The sequence below is a fragment of the Entelurus aequoreus genome, linkage group LG07, assembly GCF_033978785.1.
Source record: "Entelurus aequoreus isolate RoL-2023_Sb linkage group LG07, RoL_Eaeq_v1.1, whole genome shotgun sequence".
NCBI classification, from domain to species: domain Eukaryota; kingdom Metazoa; phylum Chordata; class Actinopteri; order Syngnathiformes; family Syngnathidae; genus Entelurus; species Entelurus aequoreus.
In genome coordinates, this window is record NC_084737.1 from 54,304,052 (window position 1) to 54,327,657 (window position 23,606).

The following is a 23,606-nucleotide window of genomic DNA, read 5'->3' on the forward strand; positions in this document are numbered from 1 at the left end:
TATTCATCACTATTGCATACAGAGGACATCCATGCACAGGCAGTTTCTGGGAAGATAATATTATTAGATAGACATAATATAATATATAAACAATATTGTTAGAGTAAATAAGTTAGACCCAGGAGTTTTGGTCACCTTTTGGGAATGATTCACCTGATTTGATGTAAATCAACACTCGTCATGCGTTCTGGCCCACACCAGAATAGCAGGAAATTGAATAGAAAATTAAGTGACAATGACACATTAAACACAGAATGTAGACATTGTGTGTAAACAAAGGCAGCGGGAAGCAAAAATATGTTTACACAATAAACGACAAATAGACTATAACAAGCACTACACTAGAAAACATACAAATGTAGACAAGCAAACTATGTCGTTGACAAAGCAACAAAACAACAATGTTTAGTTTTTACTTAATTCTTCCTATTGTGCTTCGTTGTTTTATTTCTACTGCCTCTTTCTTTTCCACAGCGCTTTGGTTTTTACCATTGCAACGTTGCCTTTTATTTATTTTATTTTTCAAAATGTATTCTTTATTTGCAATTTGTATTTTAAACGCATACAACAATCAATGAAATACTTTTGTACCTTTTTTCTGCAAAAAAACCCATTTATGTTCTGGCCAAGCAATCACTCAAATCAGAAACAAAAAATAAACTTTCCACCAAGTAAAGACTGAAGCGGTCATAAAGAAGCAAAAGTCTTGATGAGAGTATTGGGTCACAGGACCGACACAGGAAGACATCTGTACAACCTTTAAAAACATGTTGACTTGAGAACAAGGTCGAGCAGGTACTAAAGAAGTTATTAATGATGTATACAGGACTTGCGAGCATAATAGCAAAATTATGGAACTATTAAACTGGTTTATGTGCTCATTTTAAATATTTTGACAGCATGTACTAACATAATGAGAAGGAACTGAGGGAACTCTCCTGAAGGAATCAATAAATCAATAATTAATAAATCAATAATCAATAAATCAATAATCAATAAAGTACTATATATCTATCTATCTAAAATTAAAGCAACGTTTTTACCAGTAACCAAAGGGTTAAACATGACATTCTTTTTTTGTCCTCTGTAATTATTAACTGAAATGTCAATACAAAAGGGTTACTGTATTGTATATATTGTCATAAAATACTCATATCATGCTTTATTGAGCCATATACCTTCCCCCACTTTTCTGCCACGCTACTGTATCACACTCCTGTCCAGCAGGTGGCGGTAGTTTGCTTATCAAGTTGTGTGCCGAAAAAAAAAAAAAGAGGAAGTAGACGAAGAAGAAGTAATCAGCTGACCAATCTTTCCGGAGTAAATATATTATTTACATATTGTTACATCGTACAATTGTCGGCCTAATTAAATAAATATTACATCAGCATGGCGCTGATAACAGCCAACTGGAATCCGCTAGGAGAAGCTTTTTACCGGTAAGTTAATCATCATCAGCACAACTCACTAGTGCTACTACTATTAATAATAAACATTAGACTTAGCCACAGCTATCCTCACAAGCTACTATTTTTTAACCCTTTTAGCTCTCGTACTCCATTAAGTTGTCATTTGCATCGTTACAAACATCTTATATTAACGTTGTAATGAAAAGGATTCAAGTAAATATTTCATCTTACTTTTATAGTCATGTGACACTGCAAATTGGTCTGACAGATTGTGTTTGTTTGCTTGTGTCCATGCAGTAAAACAGAACTGTACGTGATGAGTTGGAACCTGAGAGACGGACTCAAAGACTGCTTAGTGGCGGCAGCACCTTATGGCGGACCTATAGGTACACACACCATGCATATTGGTACACTCACAATGCAAGTACACTATTAGTACACTACAGGCATTAAGTACACTCACAATGCAAGTACTCTATTGGTACACTACATGCATTAGGTACACTCACAATGCAAGTACACTAATAGTGTATTCACTCTAAACCGGGTGTTGGCAACCTTTACTCTCAAAAGAGCCATTTCCCCTCTTCCACCAAATAAAAATAGTCTGGAGCTGCAAAATATAACAGCACAGCTTATAAACTTCTGACAGTAGCATGTTTATACCTGTTACAACAACAGAATACAACAAACAAGCACAGTGTTTATGTATAAGGGATACCAGGCAGTGTTGCCGTGTGATAGAAGTGCACACAAAGTCAGACGCTGTTTTTTTTTAACTTTTATTGACAATCTATGCTAACACAGCTCAGTTCCAACACTTACCTGGTTCCTCCCACGCGCACAGCTATACTCCTCCCTTATTTCTGCAACAACACTTCCTCTTTATTTGCCAATCACCTTCCAGGCGTGGTACGTTCATGACCATGGGAACTCTGAACATCACCCACACACAAACACGAAATCAACCCCAGCAGGTCAGTACAGCATGTTAAATAGTAGTGATGGGTCCAGCAACACAGATGCATCGGAGCATGCGTCGAGCTCATAGAGCAAAACCCTGTGTCGGTGCGCGTACCGCTTTTAGAAAGTCACATGACCGATCATGAGCTGTTTCGGTCACGTGACCGATACGCGAACTGTGTCGCACTGACGCCTCCTCTGTGCCCTGTGAGCGGGTCTTTTCTACAGCCGGAGAAATAATAACTAAGAAGAGAAATTGTCTAAAATTTAATACGTTGGAAAAACTGTTTTTTTTTAAATAAAAATGTGTAAAAAAATAAATAAAATAAATTCCCGGTCCACAAGCATCCTCATTCACAACACATTCTCTTAGATTTCCATGTTATGATACATGTTCACATTATTTATTGACTGTATCTAAAAAAGATAAAAATATATTTTTATTTAAATGAAGATATGAAATAATCCTAAATTAAATACAATGACTTGGTTTATATACTAGGTCATAAAATCAGTGTCAGTTGAGTCGGTCCATAGGTTGCCTGTAGGGATGTTTAATGTCCAGCAGATGTCAGTATTTAGTGACACAGTATCGACACAGTATCAATACAGTTTTGCAATGTGTCGAAACGCTTCATGACGCCTCATCAACCCATCACTATTAAATAGACTTCACACAGCCTAGGTGCATAGAGCAGCCAGTCACCAAAAACATACCAATTTATTTTAGCTTGATGGATAGCGGTTCTGAACTATACTCACAATCAGTGGAGATTTGCAGTCGTCAGTTCAAAGCCGGTAGGTACAGGGCTGGACTGCGTGAGATGTTTAGCCCTTTACCTGCCCTGTATGTCTACTTCCTCATATGTTTTCCTTGCTGCTGACAACGACCGCCTCTTATATTCTTTTCGTTCCTGCCATAAATTTCTCCATCCCTCTGCCGCCGTTAATTCTGTCCGCATGTGTTCCTGTGTACTTACTACCTCTACTAGGTAGAACAGGAAGCTTGTTGATTAGGTTGAGCACTGCTGCCACTTAGCTGCAGGGTTGTGTATTGTTCTAACATAAATACTAGAGTGGACACACATGTCATGAAACTCTTCATTGCCACTTGTGACCTGTCTGGCCCTTAACCAGAAGAATGAGTGCATCGTAACTTGTAGCTCACACCTTGCAATTAATTCCTCTCTCTTCAAGATTGAATACATGATCAAACCTACTGGCAAAAGTATGCGTTTTTTGACCACTTACGGAGGCAAACTATCCCTAGTGTGAGGATATTTGATGAAGGCTGGAGAAGAATCTTGTAAGTCCCCCTCTTCATATCCAAAGGCCTCGGCTACTGGCGATCGACTCCAGATATCCTCAGAGATAAAGAAGTACTGGGACCACACGTTCATGGCCACTCTGACGCCCAGAATTTACTGTATTTGTTCAGTAGATAGTATACGTTAACCATCTAATCTGTAGTGACATCAATGGGGTTGTGGAGAGAAGTATTCTGTCTGTCTGCTTGTGATGATGCATTGTATTACATCCTTTTCACTCTGTCACACCTTTCTGTCTGGAGACTCATTGTTGATCCGACACCATGTCGACGCATTTCTCTTTTCAACCCATCAAGAAAACAAAACAGAAATAAAAATCCAGTGTGTACAGGAGAAGAGTAGAAAGCTGCTTCTGTCACTAATTAATTACAAGAGGAGCAATTGCATTATTTATATGATAAATTATATTCTATCCATCCATCCATTTTCTACCGCTTGTCCCTTTTGGGGTTGCGGGGGGTGCTGGAGCCTATCTCAGCTGCATTCGGGCGGAAGGTGGGTTATACCCTGGACAAGTCGCCATCTCATCACAGGGCCAACACAGATAGACAGACAACATTCACACTCACATTCACACACTAGGGCCATTTTAGTGTTGCCAATCAACCTATCCCCAGGTGCATGTTTTGGGAGGTGGGAGGAAGCCGGAGTACCCGGAGGGAACCCACGCAGTCACAGGGAAAACATGCAAACTCCACACAGAAAGATCCCGAGCCCGGGATTAAACTCAGGACTACTCAGGACCTTCGTATTGTGAGGCACATGCACTAACCCCTGTTCCACTGGCTGCCCATAAATTATATTATTATTACTAAATGTCTTCTCTATATGTGAGTTATTTTCAGTTGGATTCTTTGTGATTATTTTATGCAAAGTAAAGGGTGTCTTAATTTAATGACTTGTGAGAGGAGTGATTACATGATTTGAATGTTTTTGCATATATTTGTAGCGGCCCGCAATGAATACATTGAAACATCCACAAATACAGTTGGCGCTACAGCTGTTTTTTGTTTGTTTGATTGTGTAACAGCTCTCCTCAGAGAACCTGTGAGACGTTCTCCAAGTTCTCGTCCTCAGTTGGAGATTTATTCCGCTTCTGGAGTTGTGATTGCCAGTTTCCCGGTAAGCATGTGTGACATTAAACCAAATAATTCATTTCTCCTAGTCCCAAACGGCCCAATCATGGTGTGCTGACATTTTGTGTGTGTGTGTGTGTGTGTGTGTGTGTGTGTGTGTGTGTGTGTGTGTGTGTGTGTGTGTGTGTGTGTGTGTGTGTGTGTGTGTGTGTGTGTGTGTGTGTGTGGTAGTGGAAGAGCGGCCCTGTGATTCAGCTAGGTTGGACAGTCTCTGATGAGTTGTTGTGTATACAAGAAGATGGTTCAGTTCTGATCTACGACCTGTTTGGATCCTTCAAGAGACACTTCAGCATGGGACAGGTGAAGTACCCATTTGTTAATATTTATAGTGTGCATGATAAACCTTATGTCCTTGATCTGTAGGAAGTGGTCCAGTCTCAGGCTTTAGAAGCCAAAGTGTTCCATTCTCCTTATGGGACGGGTGTTGCCATAGTAACAGGCTCTTTTCGCTTCACCTTGGCAACCAACATCAGTGATCTGAAACTGAGGAGATTACCCGCTGTTCCAGGTAACACCTCCCCTGTGTGACCATGCGCCCTGGCATCAATTTTCTCACATTGTCCGTCTTGCACATTAGGCCTGCAAGGGTTGCCATCCTGCTGGTCTGTCCTCACTCAGGACCGCCAGACCAAAGTATTGCTGGTCATTGGGATGGAACTGTACATCCTGGACAACACGTCCTGCACTGCAGTGGTGAGAAAGACAGACAGACAGACATGTGTTCAGACAGACAGGAAGTAACATGATGTCATGTCCATGTTTTCAGTGTGCTCCAGGTCTCAGTCCTCAGTCTGGCAATGTGGTCCATATGTGTGTGTCGTTTAGTTACAAGTATCTGTCTCTTTTCACTGACACTGGACACGTGTGGATGGGTTACTCCAACCTTCAGGTAAACTTCTATATTGTCTTGTCACATATGAAGCATCTCTTTGGAGGCATGGGGACTCACTGGATGATTGATGAATAAATGTGTCCTTAGGACAAACTGAGTCAGGCTGATACTAAAGTGAGGACGCCACCCAAACAGATGGTCTGGTATGTACTATATGTCCAACTACCTGCTTACCATCCGTGTACTACACTTTACCTGTGTGTGTGTGTGTGTGTGTATGTGTGCGTGTGCATGTTATTGGTAATTTTCCCCGCACTAAACTTCACGTGTGTGTGTGTGTGTGTGTGTGTGTGTTGCCAGGTGTCGCAGGTCAAAATCCCAGCAGCCATCCGTGGTTATGGTGTGGGATCGCCTCCTCCTAGTGGTTGGACAGTGTAATGACATCATCCAGTATCCTGCCAAGTTTCTCTCTTGTGTAACCATTAGAGTTTTGGTCCTTTGTTTCAAATTTCTGTGAAGTCGTGTGTGACCCTTGACCCCCACTTCAGATTCCCTCTAGAAAGTCAGTGCGTTTGCGTCGGAGAGCTGGATGGCGTTCGGATTATAAGCGCAACCAATCAGGAGCTGCTCCAGGAGGTTCCTCTTGTCTGTCAGGATATCTTCAAAATTGCTTCCATGGCACCTGGAGCGCTGCTGCTGGAGGCCCACCGCGAATATGAGGTAGTGTCTCAATTTCCCCTTGTGTGCACAATGTGTGTGCTCAGCCATCTCTCCTCTTCATTAGGGCTATGCACATATGATATGATTGCCCCACAGATGGTGGCTAGAGCATGCATATTTGGTTGATTCATATATATTTTTTAAAAGGCTGAAAAAAGTTATACATATATTTAAAGAAAAATATTGTGTTATTATTGTCAACATTTTTCTTTGGGGTGTACTCACCTTTTTCTTGGGTGGGCTCATGACTCAAGAGCAAGAGTGTAGCAACTTTTAGCTCCCCTGTTGGATGTTTGTATGTTTGGTTTTTTTAACGATATTTTGCTGCGCATCACAAAAGTGGCCATAGACTACAGTCACCAACATTGTTTATTTTACTACTACAATGTAAAACAATCTGCACTTTGTACACCTTTGGTATAGTATTCTGCCCTCCCTAAATGTTAGAATTTAGTTTGGCTGATCAGTAAACAGTCCTTTAAATTAAAGATGAAAGAAACTTCCAACCTGAGGTTGTTACTGATAGTTTCCACAATTAAGTTACTGTAGAACTAAGCACACAAAGGAAAGTACACTAAAATCATATTAAATCGACAATACAGTTTGGTATAAACCAAATAACAGGATGAAGGATGACACTTATGATGCCAGCTAGCTTAATGCTAACATACAATAGACAATCCCATTGACAGGTTAACGAATATCAGCACTGTGATTGTTTTGAACTTGTAAAACTTGTTAAACATACAAGATTTTAACCGAACAAAAGTGACCTAAAACTGCAAACTGCATTTCTACTTACAGGCATATACAGGTGAAACTCAAAATAATAGGATATCGTGCAAATATTTGTTTATTCCAGCAATTAGATTTAACAATGTGAAACTAATATATTACATAGGCTAATAACATGCAACTCAAGATATTTAAGTTAAAGTACCAATGATTGTCACACACACACTAGGTGTGGTGAGATTTGTCCTCTGCATTTGACCCATCCCCTCGTTCACCCCCTGGGAGGTGAGGGGAGCAATGGGCAGCAGCGGTGGCTGCGCCCGGGAATCATTTTTGGTGATTTAACCCCCAATTCCAACCCTTGATGCTGAGTGCCAAGCAGGGAGGCCTTCTTTTGATATAATTTTGATGATTGTGGTTTACAGCTTATGACAACCTCAAATTTAAAATCTAAGAAAATGTTGGGTTTTCAAAAACTGTAATAAGCCATGATCATAAAAATTACAACAAATAAAGGCTTTATATACCTCACTTTGCATGCAATGAATTTATATCACTTATTAGTTACGCATTTGAAGTTAAATTGCTGAAATGATTGAACTTTTGCACGTTATTCTAAATATTTGAGTTTCACCTGTGGTCACCGAACTCAATGGAACAAAAATTGACTGCTCACTTTGCCAGTCTATTCTTGTGCACGTTGTGCTGACTAGCTAAGGAAGCCGGTTGTTTGTTATATGAAAGATGAGCGCATATATCACGCAAGAGCTGAAGTGTTACCTTCTTGTAACGCCAAATGTTTTATTTGTTCCGTCACAAACAATAAAATGAGCGCTCCTCCCCAGTTACATTTTGTTTGATGTAATTTTTCAAATATTTTAATTTTAGAAAAGATTGTAACAGAATCTAAATAGTCTACAAAGTAATAATCACTCCTCCACTCACGATACAGAGAACCGCTGGTATCGACCATATAGATGCAAAAATTACATGCCGTCATGTAAAAAGACTAAGACTGTAAAAAAAATTAGTTAAATAATGTGATTAATCACAAAAATTATCACATTAATCCTGTGTAAATGCAGATTAATCACGCAATTTATTTTGCCCGTAAATGTTCCTTTATCATAACCGCGGAGTGTTACCTGAAAGGCAGAGCAGGTTGTTATACGGTCAGTGATCAATGCATACGTTAGTGCAAAGACTAGTGAGGAGACTCTGACTGTCGTAAGCAAATGTCCCTTCCAAAAACACCCGATATGGGACTTAAGCTAAAACTGTTACCAAGTTTTGTGCAAATAAATGCAGTACATTGAAGTAAAACTTTTTTTTTAATTCTGTTTGATATTCTGACAATATCATTGCCATTTTGTCCAAATATTGGGTGTTTTAAATTAATTAAAATGATGCAAGCGAGTAATAACCTGTGATTAATCATGATATATCCAAATTCAAAAGTGTGATTCATCTGATTACAAACTAATTATGATTGACAGCACAAAAAATAATATAGAGCTATTTATAACTTTAGAACTATGTAAAAACCTGTTCTATATGAAAATCTGCTTAAAGTACTGCTGTTGTAAAATTAGATTAGAAATAACTCAACCTTTTTGGGGTGGCTCAGCTAGGGGATGCTTAGAATACAATTGTTTAACTGCATGTTCTGTCTGTCTTATTAGCTGTTTATTTTTCCAAAATGATTGTGTGTACGTGTTTGTGTAGAAATCCAGTCAAAAGGCAGACGAGTACCTGCGTGAAATCAAGGAGCAAAACATGCTAGCAGAGGCTGTTAGACAGTGTGTGGAGGCGGCAGGACATGAATATGACCCCAATACCCAGAAATCCCTGCTGCGGGTGAGAAATATTTATTGTTGTTCATGAACATGACATTTGCTGGTGTGATTTTAACAAGTGTTTAAACAATCACTCATCCATTAGGCGGCGTCTTTCGGTAAATGTTTCCTGACAGACTTCAGTCCCGAACACTTTGTGTCAACCTGTCGAGAGCTGCGAGTGCTAAATGCTGTCAGAGAGAGCAGTGTGGGTCTGCCACTCTCACACACACAGTATCCTAACAAGTTCAAACTTACAAACTTTTTTTTTTTAACACAGTGGCATTTAATCTTCGTTTTAATAATATTTAGAGGTTTAAGTACTGTAATTTATGGAGGTTTTGCCTTGGCCAAAACCACCTTTTGTACATCGTGGGACAAGAACCAGTGCTGAAGTAACAGGACTGGGAACCTGTCCCTTATTTGTCTGATATAAATAGTGAAACATAGTTTTAAAAACAACAGCCACCATGGCCTGCAGAGACTATATTGGATGCAACATCATGTGGTTAATGTGACTTGTGAAATATTCCACATTTTTCAGAGGGGGTAATGTGTTTGGGTAACAGGACTGAGTGAAAACCCAGAGACACAACTAAAGTGTGAACTTTAACTAATTTGTTAAGTTTTTAAAATACAATAAAGTTCAAGTATAGTTGTGATACGGAGTAACAAAAATATGTTACAAAAATTTACATTACTGAAAATTTTTAATTATTTCATGCTAAAGTCGAATTTTAGTAAGCAGGGACAGGTATCAAATTTTTTTTTTCTAGAGTTCAAGTTAGTTTAAATTAATCTTTTATGTCTTATATATTGAGGTTGTTTAATTGTTGCCGTTGGTTTGTCAGTTAGATTGTGTGTATGCTTGCAGCCCCGTCAGAGAGAGTGGATGACTGACAACACTCTGTTTCTTTCTGTTTGCTAAAGATGGCTCACAAAGCTATGGGAGGATTTTGATTCAACTTCAAGAATTGTCAGAAATTAGATAAAAAACTAGTGATTACATTTTGTGGGTGCACAGGATCATCGTTCACATTCAGGACTTTTATAATATTGGGAGGTAAGGCCTGGCAGAGGTCTACACTCTCTAAATGTTTTTTTAGGTAAATATGCTATCAGATTCATGTGCAGTAAACCTTGCTTAACAAAAAAGTATATTTTACAGTTAATTTATTTTGCATTCATTTACATGTTATTTATAAATCCACTGTGCATGTGTATTCAGTGAGCTCCTTTACATGTGATCTCAGATTCAAACAGATCACCCTGCAGGTGCTGATTGACAGGTAAATCCACATTAGTTGTACCTTTTTGTTGACTTTAGTATATTGACGTATGTTTCTGTCTGTGTGTGCAGGTTGGTGTACCGTCAAATGTATCAGTTAGCGATAGAAATATGTCGATACCTGAAGATTCCAGATTATCAGGGAGTCAGCAGAGTTCTCAAGCACTGGGCTGCATGCAAAGTATGATCCACTTTCTCTAACTCCTCCCATTAAACCACCTTGTGACACTCAAAGAACATATTTTTTGTGTGCTTTTCCATGTTGGCCTATCTAGGTGCAGCAGAAAGACCTTTCAGATGAAGCCATAGCCAGAGCAGTGTGTCTGAAGGTGGGAGACTCGCCTGGTGTGTCGTACTCACACATTGCTTCTAAAGCGTATGAATGCGGACGCACAGAGCTTGCCATCAAGGTACAAACGCTCCCTTACACACGGACAAATATGTTTTTTTCCTCACAAAAATGTGTTTTATTGATGTAATGCTGACATCTTTGTTTGTTCCCCAGCTATTGGACTCAGAGGCTCGGTCCGGTGAGCAAGTTCCTCTTCTGCTGAAGATGAAGAGGAGTCAGCTGGCTCTTAGTAAAGCTGTAGAGAGTGGAGATACTGACCTGGGTATGTCAATAAAATACTAATTATTGCATGATCTGGATTAAAAAGCAGCATGTAAACACCTTATTTAGGTCATGTTGGACTGGTTGAAGGTAGAACATGTGATTGTAAAGTAGATTGATCTTGAGTGTACAGTATATATATGATGGATGTTTAGACTAGGGCCATAAAACGCTTACGATAGAAGTAACTTTTTCTGGATAGAAATACGTGGCCATTTTGATACAATTAATTTGTTTCAACAGACGTAAGAATAGCCTGCTAATGACGACCGCAGCGACATCACTAAGTGCCCTATTCTCCCATGTGCTTAAGTCAAAGCTGTGCAGTTGCGTGGATTCTGGCCATGCAGCATTCTCCCCCTTGACGTTAGTCTGTCACTGCGCGCGCCTTCATCCAAGAAATGGGTGGTGCAAACCTTAATTGTGGGCGTTCCCTGTCAAATCTGGCCTTGCGCACATTCTCCCATCGCCTTAAGTCTTTCGCTCCTACACACCTCCAAAGCTGGAAAAACTCCAGTGCCCCTGGAAGGTGAAACTTAAAGTTACACTTAAAGTTTGGATGCAATGTACATCACACATAATAAAATGATAAGAGACTTACGGAAAGCTATCCGGTCTATTCTGATCACCTCAATTGGAGACAACTGGAAACATCCTTTGAGATGAGGATATAAGGACTTTAATGCCACTCTGAAATAGCTATTAAAAATCAAAATGCACCTCCTTTATCTGGCTGAGTCTTTGCTTTGGTGGGAATCAAGGTGAGCGTGCAAGACCCTCTGACGGGCCACAGCTTCACAAACAATTGTACTAAACAGAACTCTTAACATCACAAATAAAATCAGGGTGCCAATACGGTAATAACAAGGGAAACAAAGTTGTATCTATTCTATGATTTCATCTGGATTCACATCCAGCCAGGAATAGGAGTCTATCGTAGCATGCATACACACACGACATCTACCGCGGCCTGGATTGATAATGCCTTTTCATATTTAAAATGTTATATTTTTCACGGATTTCAAAGACAACCACAAGTGTTAGAAAAACTCCATGTCTAATGATTCTCACACAGACAAAAAAAGACGTCATGGCAAAGTCTGCCTCATTAATGAATGACATGAGCCGGCCTTCATTCACAACTTACGTGTGTGTGTCTCCTTTACGCGGGGTGGGCGTGTCCTCAGTCTTTATGGGAGAATACAAATAAGAGAAACATGAGTAACGTCAAGCGCGTAGAAAACCACTTAAGGCAAACGGAAGAATAGGCTACAAAGATCATTTGTAGTTAAGATGAAAAAGAGGTCTCATTCTGTCAGGCGTTAAGGCTGGGTGAACTGTGTGACTTTACATAGTGGCGATAAGAGAAATTACATCCAACAAATAGTGTAAAATGTCCTCGATAAACTTAGACATCTCAGAGGCATGTTTATGGTTTCTGTAGTTTGAATAGTTTGGCGTGGGCAAAAACAGGGAGATCTCTCATTGCAACGATTCGAAATAGGCAGCTGAGATTCCTCAGACATATCATTAGAAAAGATAGTTTAGAAAAACTGATGTTAACCGGAAAACTATCAGGAAAGAAAGCTCCAGGTCGACAACGAACAACATATATCAGCAGCCTAACAAATGTTAACAGAAATATCAATAATACAGAACTCATACATAGGGCAGACGACAGAGAAGATTGGAGAGCCCTGATCATCGATGCCTGCAAACAGGCCTGATACTCCATGATGATGATAGTTTGAATGTTGTCTTGTTTTTAGTGTAGCGTAGACGATGCCTCTTTTTTTAGCGTAATGAACATCTTTCTACTACACGAGTTATTTCTAATGGCGTCACTTCCGGGTGGGTTTTGTGCAGCATATATACTAGCAACGTATGTATAAAGGTATGTTATCCATTTGACCAGCCCACTTCTACCTTTAGCAGTTAGATATTAGCATGTAGCAACCTCTCCCTCTACCCACATAGCTAACCAAGCTGAAATTATAACAGGGGGCAGCCTAGCTCAGGTGGCAGAGGGCTTGTCTCCCAACCTAAAGGTTGTGGGTTTGATCCTAAGTCCCCCTGTGACCACGTCGCAGTATACTTGAGCAAGATACTGAACCCCCAGTTGCTCCTGATGATGCGTCATCAGTAGGTAAATGTGGTAATAGTGTCAAAGCTATTTGAGTGCCATCAAGGAGGAAATCAATTTACCATTATAGTCTCCTAGTGTTTAGGAGACACATGTTCATCCAGCAATGGACTTAAAGAAAGTGTATGGAAACTGCACTTTACATGAAAGTGAGACAAATAAAGAGACACAACTATTTTGGAAAGTTGAATGTCAGCACAGTAAACACCTAGCGTGTAGGTTAACATGACCTCTTCAATGACTAAAAACATAAATTATTTCTCTTTCTGTGTGTGCCTGCGTGTGTCAGTGTACACTGTAGTAAGTTACTTGAAGAACGAGATGAACAGAGGAGATTTCTTCATGACACTAAGAAATCAGCCCGTCGCTTTGAGTCTCTACAGACAGGTTATCTTGCACCTTTTCTTTAATAGCTGACTTTGATTGCTTGGTCAAATCAACTAACCTGTGTGTGTGTGTGTGTGTGTGTGTGTGTGTGTGTGTGTGTGTGTGTGTGTGTGTGTGTGTGTGTGTGTGTGTGTGTGTGTGTGTGTGTGTGTGTGTGTGTGTGTGTGTGTGTGTGTTTGTGTGTGTGTGTGTGTGTGTGTGTGTGTGTGTGTGTGTGCGTCAGTTTTGTAAACTGCAAGAACAAGAAACACTGAGAGATCTCTATAACCAGGATGACGACCACCAGGAGCTGGCCAACTATTATGTGTCCGCCAGTTACAGAGAAAAGGTTTGACTTTTGAAGTTACATGTTTCTTTGGTGTTTCTATCCTTCATTTGCAACGCTCTAACACTTTTGTGATTTGTACGTTTAAAATGTTGTACTTTTTTGCTACATGATGTGCAATATTTATATTTCTTAGTTTCTTTAGTTTGTTTTGTCTTTTTGAAAATGGCAGCCAAATGTTTTTTGGTGAAATAATTTTGTATCTAAACCGGAGTAAGCCAGCAAAGGACAGATTTTTTTGTTTTCCAGGGACCTAAAAACATACTTCACACTCACTGCTCCACAACTCTTACAACTACGTACACGTACACATGTTTTATGAACAAAGTACGGGGCATGCTGGATTCTCAAATATTCATTCAATTATATTCAATCTTCAATTCTTATTTGCTTTGCTTACAACTATTAGCACTTATCCGTTTAAGGGCTGTAGTAGACCCTCAACATCTGAGCAATTGCAACACAGTAGGTGTGTAGCAGGCTGTGGAATCTGAAAGAATATTTATCCTGTGCACACAACTTGATATTAATATAGTACTTTTTAAAAATAAACTTACTATAATGCCTCACTAGGATGCAATATCAATAAAATAAAGAACCTGAAAAAAGCAGGATAGAATTTAAAATCAGTCTAGTCTGATAATAATAATGTCACACACGTCACTTTTAACGCTGCACATTTTACTTTATGACAACCACACACCAAGTGTCTGTATATGTGTGTGTGTGTGTGTGTGTGTGTGTGTGTGTGTGTGTGTGTGTGTGTGTGTGTGTGTGTGTGTGTGTGTGTGTGTGTGTGTGTGTGTGGTGTGTGTGCATAGAGATTGGACAGCCGTCTTTCACTCCTTCAGAGTGCTGTGGATGAATTCAATAAAGCCAAAAATGACTTTGCTGCCAAGGTAAGAACAACTTGCTAAGAACAACTTGATGTGTGTCAGTGATGAAAATGACACTGAACTTCAAACAACGTTCACCTATGCAGGCCACCGAAGACGAGATGCGCCTTCTCCGCTTCCAGAAGAAACTGGATGATGAGAAGGGGGCAGGGCTTTTGGGCATGTCACTGCAGGTAGATAAATGGGCGGGGCTTCTGGGTGTTTCTCTGCTAATAGAGAAATAGGTGGGGCTTTTGAGCCTGACATTGCAGATAAATCAATACCATACAAAACAGCTTTCATCCCTGTGATGTCACTTTCTGTCCAGGCAACCATGGAAACTTTGCTTGTGTTGGGACTTTACAAGCAGACAGATCAACTTTACAGAGACTTCAAAGTACCTGACAAAAGGTGAGCAATGCTCCCTGTTCGGTCCTCAGTCCCTCTGTACCAAGTCGAAGTATCCTTGAGCTATGGCTGGGCGATTATAGGATTGTGATCGATGATCGTGATTAACTTGAGTTTCAAAGTGGTGATCAGCTGTTAGCATATATTACCTCGATCAAACTGGGCGAAAATGTCTGGTAGAAGATACCGTCATAGGTAAGCAACGATGCTCGGTATAATCCTGCACGGAACAAACCGCGTTTATTGACCGTGATCCTGTGTGTGTTTGCGAATGTGTGTGTACGTGGGCGTATGTTTGTGGTGGCCGTGCCAGCAACTTGAGGGTTTCAGGTTTAATCCCTGCTTCTGCCATCTTAGTCACTGCTGTTGTGTCCATGGGCAAGACACTTTATCCACCTGCTCCCAGTGCCACCCACACTTGTTTAAATGTAACCTAAATATGTAGATAATGGGTGTCACTATGTAAAGTGCTTTGAGTCTCTAGAGAAAAGCGCTATATAAATATAATTCACTAACTCACTTATTTCACTTGTGTGAATGTGTTTGTGTACGTGTGTTTGCGCGACCGTCCCTGTCCACTGTTGCTAAAGTCAGGCTCATCACAATGTAATTAATGTTCAATCAGCGTTTTGCCGCTTACCCCTTACACAACTGAAAGTAGAGCCCAGAAAAATTAAATAAATAAATATGGCTAATACTGGCATGGAAGTTGAAACATAACATTTAAACGGAGCAGCAGCAACTTTAGTGACATACTTTCGTCTCACTGACTGTAGCAGCTCACAGTGCAGTAATCCTGTCCTGAATGCAGACTCGCAGGCTGGCACAGAACATATATGTGACTAAGCTACTGGGAGAATAAACACACCCACAAATTTAATTAGAAAAAACAACTTATATCTAAATATTTTAGAATCTAACTTTTCATTTGTGTTTTTTCTGATTCAACTCCTCTGATACAACATTTACTAAAAAACTCTGCTGACACTTTTCATTCAAATCCTTTTTGAGTTTGTGTATAGAAACATTTTGTTCCTAAAAACAAGTTTTATGTGTTGGTACACATTATTTTACAGTACCTCAAATTCAAATTGCATTTTAATGTATTTTTATTAAATATAAGCTACAGTATTAGTTAAAAAAAACTCCACAATCTGGGTCAATGCTTGCCGTCTACCAAAGCACAGTGTATACAAGTAATACAAATAATAATTTACCATTTGAAAGTGTTGTTTAGTAAATGTTAACTTGAAATAATAGTATTATAGTATTCAGTACACCACTGACACTTTGTTTATTGCAGAAAGAAGTTTGTGATCACAAGCAAAATAACCAAATAACTTTGAGAGGAAAAACATTTGTCTCTTTACCCCCACAAAACGTACCGAAAAAGAAGTGAAACTGTGGACCTAAAACCGAGGTATGCACTGTAGTGTGGGTTACCTGTACTGTTGCACCTCTAGTAAACACAATTATAGATATGAACGAAATGACAGTTGTCACCTGTTAGCATGTACAGTATTACCTTGATCAAAGATGGCGGAAATGTCTGGTAGAAGATACTGCAGAAGTAAACAGTAGGGTTGCAACTGTACTCGTATAATCCTTTAATACAATTTTTTGATATTAATCAAGATCAAATGATATGGAAAAATTAATCGGGATCATATTTTTTGCCATATCGCCCAGCCCTATCTTGAGCAATATACTGAAACTCCAGTTGCTCCTGGTGCTGCGTCATCAGTTGGTAATACTGTCAAAGCGCTCCTAAAATCCATTTACCATTTACTTCCATCAGCCAAGAGTATTTCAATGGTTTAGAGGCGAATATACAAGCCAGATATCATAAAAAAAATATCATAATATGATGGAGCGGATGCATACACAATTAAGAAGAAATACGATTTAAAAAGATTCAACTTCACCGAAGTGAACTTTTCAAACTATCTGGTCTCCCACACGTTCTTCCACATCCGCAAAGAGCAGAAGTACAAAAGTATGGCGGCACATAATTTCTTTACATCTGGATGGTACATGAATTAGACCAGGGGTCACCAACGCGGCGCCCGCGAGCACCAGGTCGCCCGTAAGGACCAGATGAGTCGCCCGCTGGCCTGTTCTAAAAATAGCTCAAATAGCAGCACTCTCGTCAGCTGATGCGCGAGCGCGTAACTGCAGCTGCTTGGCAACCAGCCAAACCCCACTTAATAAAATTATATTTTATTTTAGAGCACATCCACATCCCTATTCACCTAGGCAACCCCAGGAAATGTATATAATTCGGCATTATCAGTTGACGTTCACGCGCAGGTGTAACGCGGCGCGCTCCCGTCTCGTCTGCTGGTGCGCGAGCGCGGTAATTAGACAGCTGTGTCAAATAAAGGAGGACAAAAGACGCCAGCTCAGAGTGGAGAAAGGTTTGGTTCATTACAGATAACACAGAGTTGTGCCAAAAGTGTACTATAACCAAAAGCTGAACGGACAGCCGGTAAGATTGCACTTTATTTATCTTTGTGGGTCTGGCGCAACTGTTGCGCTGGTGAGATGGGGGGGAGTTGTGTGCATGTAGCGTGCTTAGTCTGGAGGCTAAATACACACTGTGTTTTGTGTAACTGTTGTTTGGTAAGGAAGTGTTGATATTCTTTGCTTAGTTTGATAAATGTTGGAGCAGTTTGCTTCATCAGGAGGGTGAAGTCGCTCAACTTAAAGTGTTGGATTTAACTGTGTTGGATCATTGGCTGCTAGTGAGGGCATAGAAAAGGGGTATTTTTCTACCAGCAGACAGCGTTTAAGATTGAGTGTTTCACTGCTAAATTAATAATATATTTATATTGGATATGGATTTTAAATATGTATCTAAAATAGGTGGTTAATTGGTTAGGTATTTATGTATTTGCATATTGGGTTTTCTGCTGCATTTATCTATTGTGTTTCTGGTGTTAAATGTATTTTATATGTATCTTGGTGCATTTATGTTGAGACAATTTATTTAAAATCTGAATTAACTTAAAGGGAAAATATTAATCCATTTTCTTGCACTTGTTTAATTGTTAAGTGTTTGATAGCCTGATTAATAATTGTAAATTATGGGATTGATAATTGATTGATTTTTTACAGCATGTTAATCTTGTGGTGTTTTGTCCTTAAAGGTTTTTCACCTACTAAAGAAGCTAAAGGCTACTAAAGACAGCTAAAGAAACTAAAGTCTACTAAAGTCTACTAACACTGCTAAAGACTGCTAAAAAGACTAAAGAAGAAAAAAGAAGCTGTTTCTTCGTTGGAAAAACTTGCAAACTAAAGGAAAATAAAAGGAAAAAAGTAACTATGGTCTGGTCTTTTGAGTGAAATCCAGAAGCCACATTCAGCATTGGTACATCCCTTCAAGTGTGGGATAAGCACAGTGAAAAAAACAAAACACTTGACAAGCACTTACCAGTGAGCTGCCTCTATTTTTTAAATGTTATTTATTTACTAGCAAGCTGGTCTCGCTTTGCTCGACATTTTTAATTCTAAGAGAGACAAAACCCAAAAATTTTTAAAAAATACAAGAAAATATTTTAAAGACTTGGTCTTCACTAACTGACAAAGAAACAGATAACAGATTTGGTTTCCAGTTCAAAATGTGACATGATTTATTTAAAAATTTGAGAGTTGACTTTTGTATTTTACATGAGTTATTATTTGTACAAACATGGTGCAAAGTAATTCATGATTTGTTCAAAAATGTTAGTGGCTAGCTAGTTAAAATGGGATATTATGATTTCACAAGACTGTCTTAAAAGTGATCATTTGAAAATGTTCAATTTGAAAAATGTGCACTTAGAGAAAATATAAAAATAAAGTGTTGCGTATTGATATTTATCTGTTTCTATATATATTAATTGTGAGAAATCATTAAGATGATCAGTGTTTCCACAAAGATAAATATAATTAATTATCAATAATAACATAGAGTTAAAGGTAAATTGAGCAAATTGGCTATTTCTGGCAATTTATTTAAGTGTGTATCAAACTGGTAGCCCTTCGCATTAATCAGTACCAAGAAGTAGCTCTTGGTTTCGAAAAGGTTGGTGACCCCTGAATTAGACCATGAAAGATAATGTTGGACTTTTCTTTGCATCGGTAAGTAGGGGCGGCATGGCTCAGATGGTAGATCAGTCGTCCAAAAACTTCAGGGTTCTTGGTACAAATCCAGCTTCCATGTAATTGCCGTTGTGTCCTTGGGCAAGACACTTCTCCCACCTTGCTCTCAGTACCACCCACACTGGTGTATGAATGTAGTAGGGCTCCCTTGAAAAAGAGATTCGAAATCTCAATGAGACGTTCCTGTGTATTATTTTTTTTAAGTGACGTTTGAAGTGAATTATATTTATATAGTGCTTTTTTCTAGAGACTCAAAGCGCTTTTACTTAGTGAAACCCATTATCTACTTGTTTTTTAAGCTATATTTATACCAGTGTGGGTGGCACTGAGAGCATGGTGGGTAGAATGTCTTGCCCAAGGACACAACAACAGTGACTAGTCTGGAATTGAACCTGGAACCCTCAAGTTACTCGCACGGCTGCTTTACCTTCTGAGCTGTGCCGCCCCCAAAGTATGTAGTTAATAGGCCTTGGTGAATGTTGTACAATCTTAGTTTATCTGTGTTGTCAAGAAATTCGCTAATAACCCAAGTACATTTTTGCAGTTGACCTCTTGCTGCAAGCCAAATTGTTTTTTTGCTTTATTGGTGTGAAGTTAATGTTTTGATTAAAAATGTATTCGGTTTTTAAGTGCCTGTTAGAGATATCAACATACAGTATGTTGTTGCTATAGAATATAAGAGATTTATTGATGTAGTTTATTGATACTATTTAGCGAGGCTTAATATGGAGAGCAGCCGGTTCAACACAGCAGCAACCTTTCTCTGCGTTTTTTTGTTTAACAACTTTTTTTTACTTCATGATCAACTATCCTAGCAATTTTGTAAGAACTTTTTTCAAAATCCACAATGGAACCATTTCCACAGGCGATAACAGCCCATGTATGCAACATTTTCCCTCTGGTTTGTGTGCCCTCCATGTGCTTGAGTCCAAGGCAACAGCATTGTATTATGGATCTTTGATTGTAATATTGTTATTATTCAACAATCTTTAATTACTAAATTCTTACCCAGTGGTGTCCCTCCTCTTATATTAGGCACCACCCAGTGTCATTTCTGTATCAGCATGGTCACGTTTCTTTGTTAATTACGTTTACCTTTCTATTGCTTACTATGAAACTGAAGGTTTAAATGGTGGCGATAAAAGTGATACATTTGTTTCTTTGCAGGTATTGGTGGTTGAAACTGAAGGCTTTGGCAGAGAAAGAGGAGTGGGACGAGTTGGAGAAGTTCTCAAAGAGTAAAAAGTCTCCGATTGGCTACCTGGTGAGTGGAAGCCCCTCCACATACAAAGATAATGTGAACTTCCTTGAGGAACATTTATTGCGTGTGGTCTTCAGGCCTTTGTGGAGGTCTGCATGAAGAGAAATAACAAGTATGAAGCCAAGAAGTATGTTTCCAGAGTGACGCCTGAGCAGAAGGTCAAAGGTCACCTGGCTATTAGGTAAGATATCACCTTGTTTTGTTTCTATCGTGGAAAGAAAAGCCTCCTGCTCTTCTTCTCATCAGTGACCTCGAGGGGGCAGCAGATGCGGCCATTGAGCGGCGGAACGAATCAGAAATAACGACAGTCATGGCGAGATGTTCTGCCACTGATCGCTTGTTGATGGAAAGATTACATCGAGCCAAATTGTCCATCGCCAAAAAGTGATCTGTCTGATAGGTTATTGATTGAATTGAGTAGCAACTGTTACGTTCTTCTTGGCTGTCCATGCTTTTTCCACCAATAATTGGAAGAATATTGGATTATTATTTCTTCATCTTGTTTTACTAAACACACAGAACTCACAGAAGCACTTGAAGTTAAAAAAAACAGGTAAATAGCATACATTTGTCTTATTTGTATACGTATGATAGTTAGATAGTAATTTTATTTGTACAGCATGCAAAGGGCCAATAAACAAACAAGCTGAAGACAGTAAATGACTGCATTAAACACTCTCGCCATGAAGGATTATTTGGTCAGATAACACATTTGAAAACTTAAAAAGGTTTCTGACAACGCGTTACTGTACGCTGTTATTTTCGGCGGTAACTAGTAGTCTAACGCGTTATTTTTTATATTCAGTAACTCAGTTACCGTTACTACATGATGCGTTACTGTGTTATTTTACGTTATTTTTTATGTAGTATCGGCTAGAAACTGAGAAGATCTGAGTGTGTTTTTCTGGAGAGCTACAGAAGAGGCGCGGGAGAAGAGGCACGCTGTGTGTGTGTGCGTGTCTGTGTTTACTAACAAGACATCATAGCGGAGCCAAAGTCGACTTTCTTAACATGGAGATATTCTCACTACTTTTCTTTTGTCGAGCACAAAGAAAAGAACATTTTAGTTAAATGTAAGTTGTGTCTTGGATCAACGATCCTATCTACTGCCCAAAACAGCAATTCAAATCTGCTGAATCAGCTACAAAAGCAACATGCTTCGACAAAGCTAGTAAAGAGAGACACACTTCACCTCCAACACCATCTAAGCAACAGCGGCTGGATTTTAACGAGACTGCTATCCAGGACAACATTGATAGAGCCATTGCAGCGTATGTGCTAGAACAGTGGTTCTCAAATGGGGGTACGCGTACCCCTGGGGGTACTTGAAGGTATGCCAAGGGGTACGTGAGATTTTTTAAAAATATTCTAAAAATAGCAACAATTAAAAAATCCTTTATAAATATATTTATTGAATAATACTTCAACAAAATAAATGTTAAGAATTAAGTTCATGAATCCAGATGGATCTCTATTACAATCCCCAAAGAGGGCACTTTAAGTTGATGATTACTTCTAAGAAATCTTTATTTATAATTGAATCACTTGTTTATTTTTCAACAAGTTTTTAGTTATTTTTATATCTTTTTTTCCAAATATTTCAAGAAAGACCACTACAAATGAGCAATATTTTGCTCTGTTATACAATTTAATAAATCAGAAACCGATGACATAGTGCTGTATTTTACTTCTTTATCTCTTTTTTTCAACCAAAATTGCTTTGCTCTGATTAGGGGGTACTTGAATTAAAAAAAATGTTCACAGGGGGTACATCACTGAAAAAAGGTTGAGAACCACTGTGCAGACATGCAGGCTATTTCTACAGTGGATTCACCCGCTTTGAGGCAGCTAATTAGCATTATATCAGGCATCAAACAGCAAATGGCACGGAAAACATTTTCCACGTACCTGGACACAGTGGACAGTGAGTACATAAAAATGAAAAGCGAGCTAAAGAAACCACTCCAAACTCTGCCTCTACTCATCATTCACCACTGAAGGTACACAATTCTCTTATATAATCTTTCATTCTAGACTTCTAGAGTGTTTGATTATCACATCACTCTAAATGTATAGACTATAAAGTTCACAAACATAAAGAGGGATCCTAGTGGGCCAGGGTAATATTTCCTTATCTCTAAACTAAAACTGCGGAAATGTGTAGTGTGTTCTGGGCTGCAGACAGGATTTTATTTCAGAATTCCTTGAGAGAGAAAAACGCCTGGTTAGGCTTTGTGTATGTAGTGTGTGCCTTCCTTGGTTTACAGCTATGTTGTTATTATGCTTTTTGTTACTTATGTATGTTATGTTGCAATGGTCGACAAAGTGTGGGTCCTGGTGAGATTTTTTGAGTGATGGCGACTTCCCGGTTACGGTGAAGGCCATCCCTCATCGGCAAGCCCGGTTTGCCCCAGAAAGAGGGCCACTTAGCAATAAACGTTAGTCCCTGTTCTCTACAAAAACTAGCCAGCCACTTGTTAAGCGAGACAAATCTACTATACCTCTAATCATTGCCTCTCGCAGGCTGGGGGCCAGAGACAAGTACTTGATGCCTGGACATCTTTCTAGTGAGATTACAAGTCCTAGCTATGTTCCTCTTTATAATCTCTGACTGTCTCATCCTAGTGTCATTGGAACCAACGTGTACAACAATGTTCGCATAGCTAGTGGTGCAATTATCCTGTTGTACGTGTTTACTAGACCTGTTGTGAGTCAGCTCCCTAAGATTAGCTTCAATGTCAGGTGCTTTGGCCCCAGCAATACACTTAATTATGGCTGGTTTTCTAAATTGTATGTTTCAGGGTGATGGAGTCCCCTATGACTAAGGAGTGGTGCCCGGTAGACTGGAGTGTAGGACTAGCTAAAGGGCTAAATCTATTATGCATTTCAACTGGTTCACCGTGGCTTCTAGGCCGCTTAGGGCTGCTACAAACTGGGCTAGTCAGCTCGCTACAGCTAACGCTAGCGTCCGCAGCATCTAAAGTTACGAGATTACTCTGCTCTACTTAGCAGACACGGTCCTCTAGTAGGGCCAACCTATCCATGAGAAAAGTGCACGAAGAGCAGGGAGCCATACTCACCTTGTTTCTTTCGCCGAGTCGAGTTCTTGCTGTCTTCGGAGAAGTGGTCGCAACGTGTGGGAGCAGATTCCTTCAGACCGTCGTCACGCTAAGCTTTGTTAGCTTAGCAGCTAGCTAACAGAGAT

The 23,606-nt window shown here is 39.4% G+C and overlaps 1 protein-coding gene and 1 long non-coding RNA gene across 2 annotated transcripts; one reads left to right on the top strand and one right to left on the bottom strand.

The window, feature by feature from the left end:
• The first annotated feature begins 1,279 nt into the window (after positions 1–1,279).
• Positions 1,280–21,139, top strand: vps16 (VPS16 core subunit of CORVET and HOPS complexes). Its single transcript, XM_062053988.1, has 24 exons — positions 1,280–1,439; positions 1,707–1,795; positions 4,731–4,822; positions 5,008–5,136; positions 5,200–5,344; positions 5,414–5,529; positions 5,603–5,725; positions 5,816–5,871; positions 6,029–6,118; positions 6,217–6,388; positions 8,849–8,980; positions 9,065–9,192; positions 10,212–10,247; positions 10,319–10,427; positions 10,522–10,656; positions 10,752–10,860; positions 13,292–13,389; positions 13,613–13,717; positions 14,536–14,613; positions 14,697–14,783; positions 14,918–15,000; positions 20,308–20,404; positions 20,479–20,582; positions 20,648–21,139. Exons 1-24 carry the CDS (start codon positions 1,390–1,392, stop codon positions 20,787–20,789), a joined length of 2,505 nt encoding a protein of 834 aa, XP_061909972.1. The 5' UTR covers positions 1,280–1,389; the 3' UTR covers positions 20,790–21,139.
• LOC133654037 (uncharacterized) lies at positions 11,283–23,564 on the bottom strand. The gene is made up of 4 exons (XR_009826820.1): positions 23,482–23,564; positions 12,007–12,047; positions 11,461–11,514; positions 11,283–11,381 (listed from the first exon to the last, which is right to left on the bottom strand). It is a non-coding gene; the product is annotated as an uncharacterized LOC133654037 (long non-coding RNA).
• Positions 23,565–23,606: the final 42 nt, after the last annotated feature.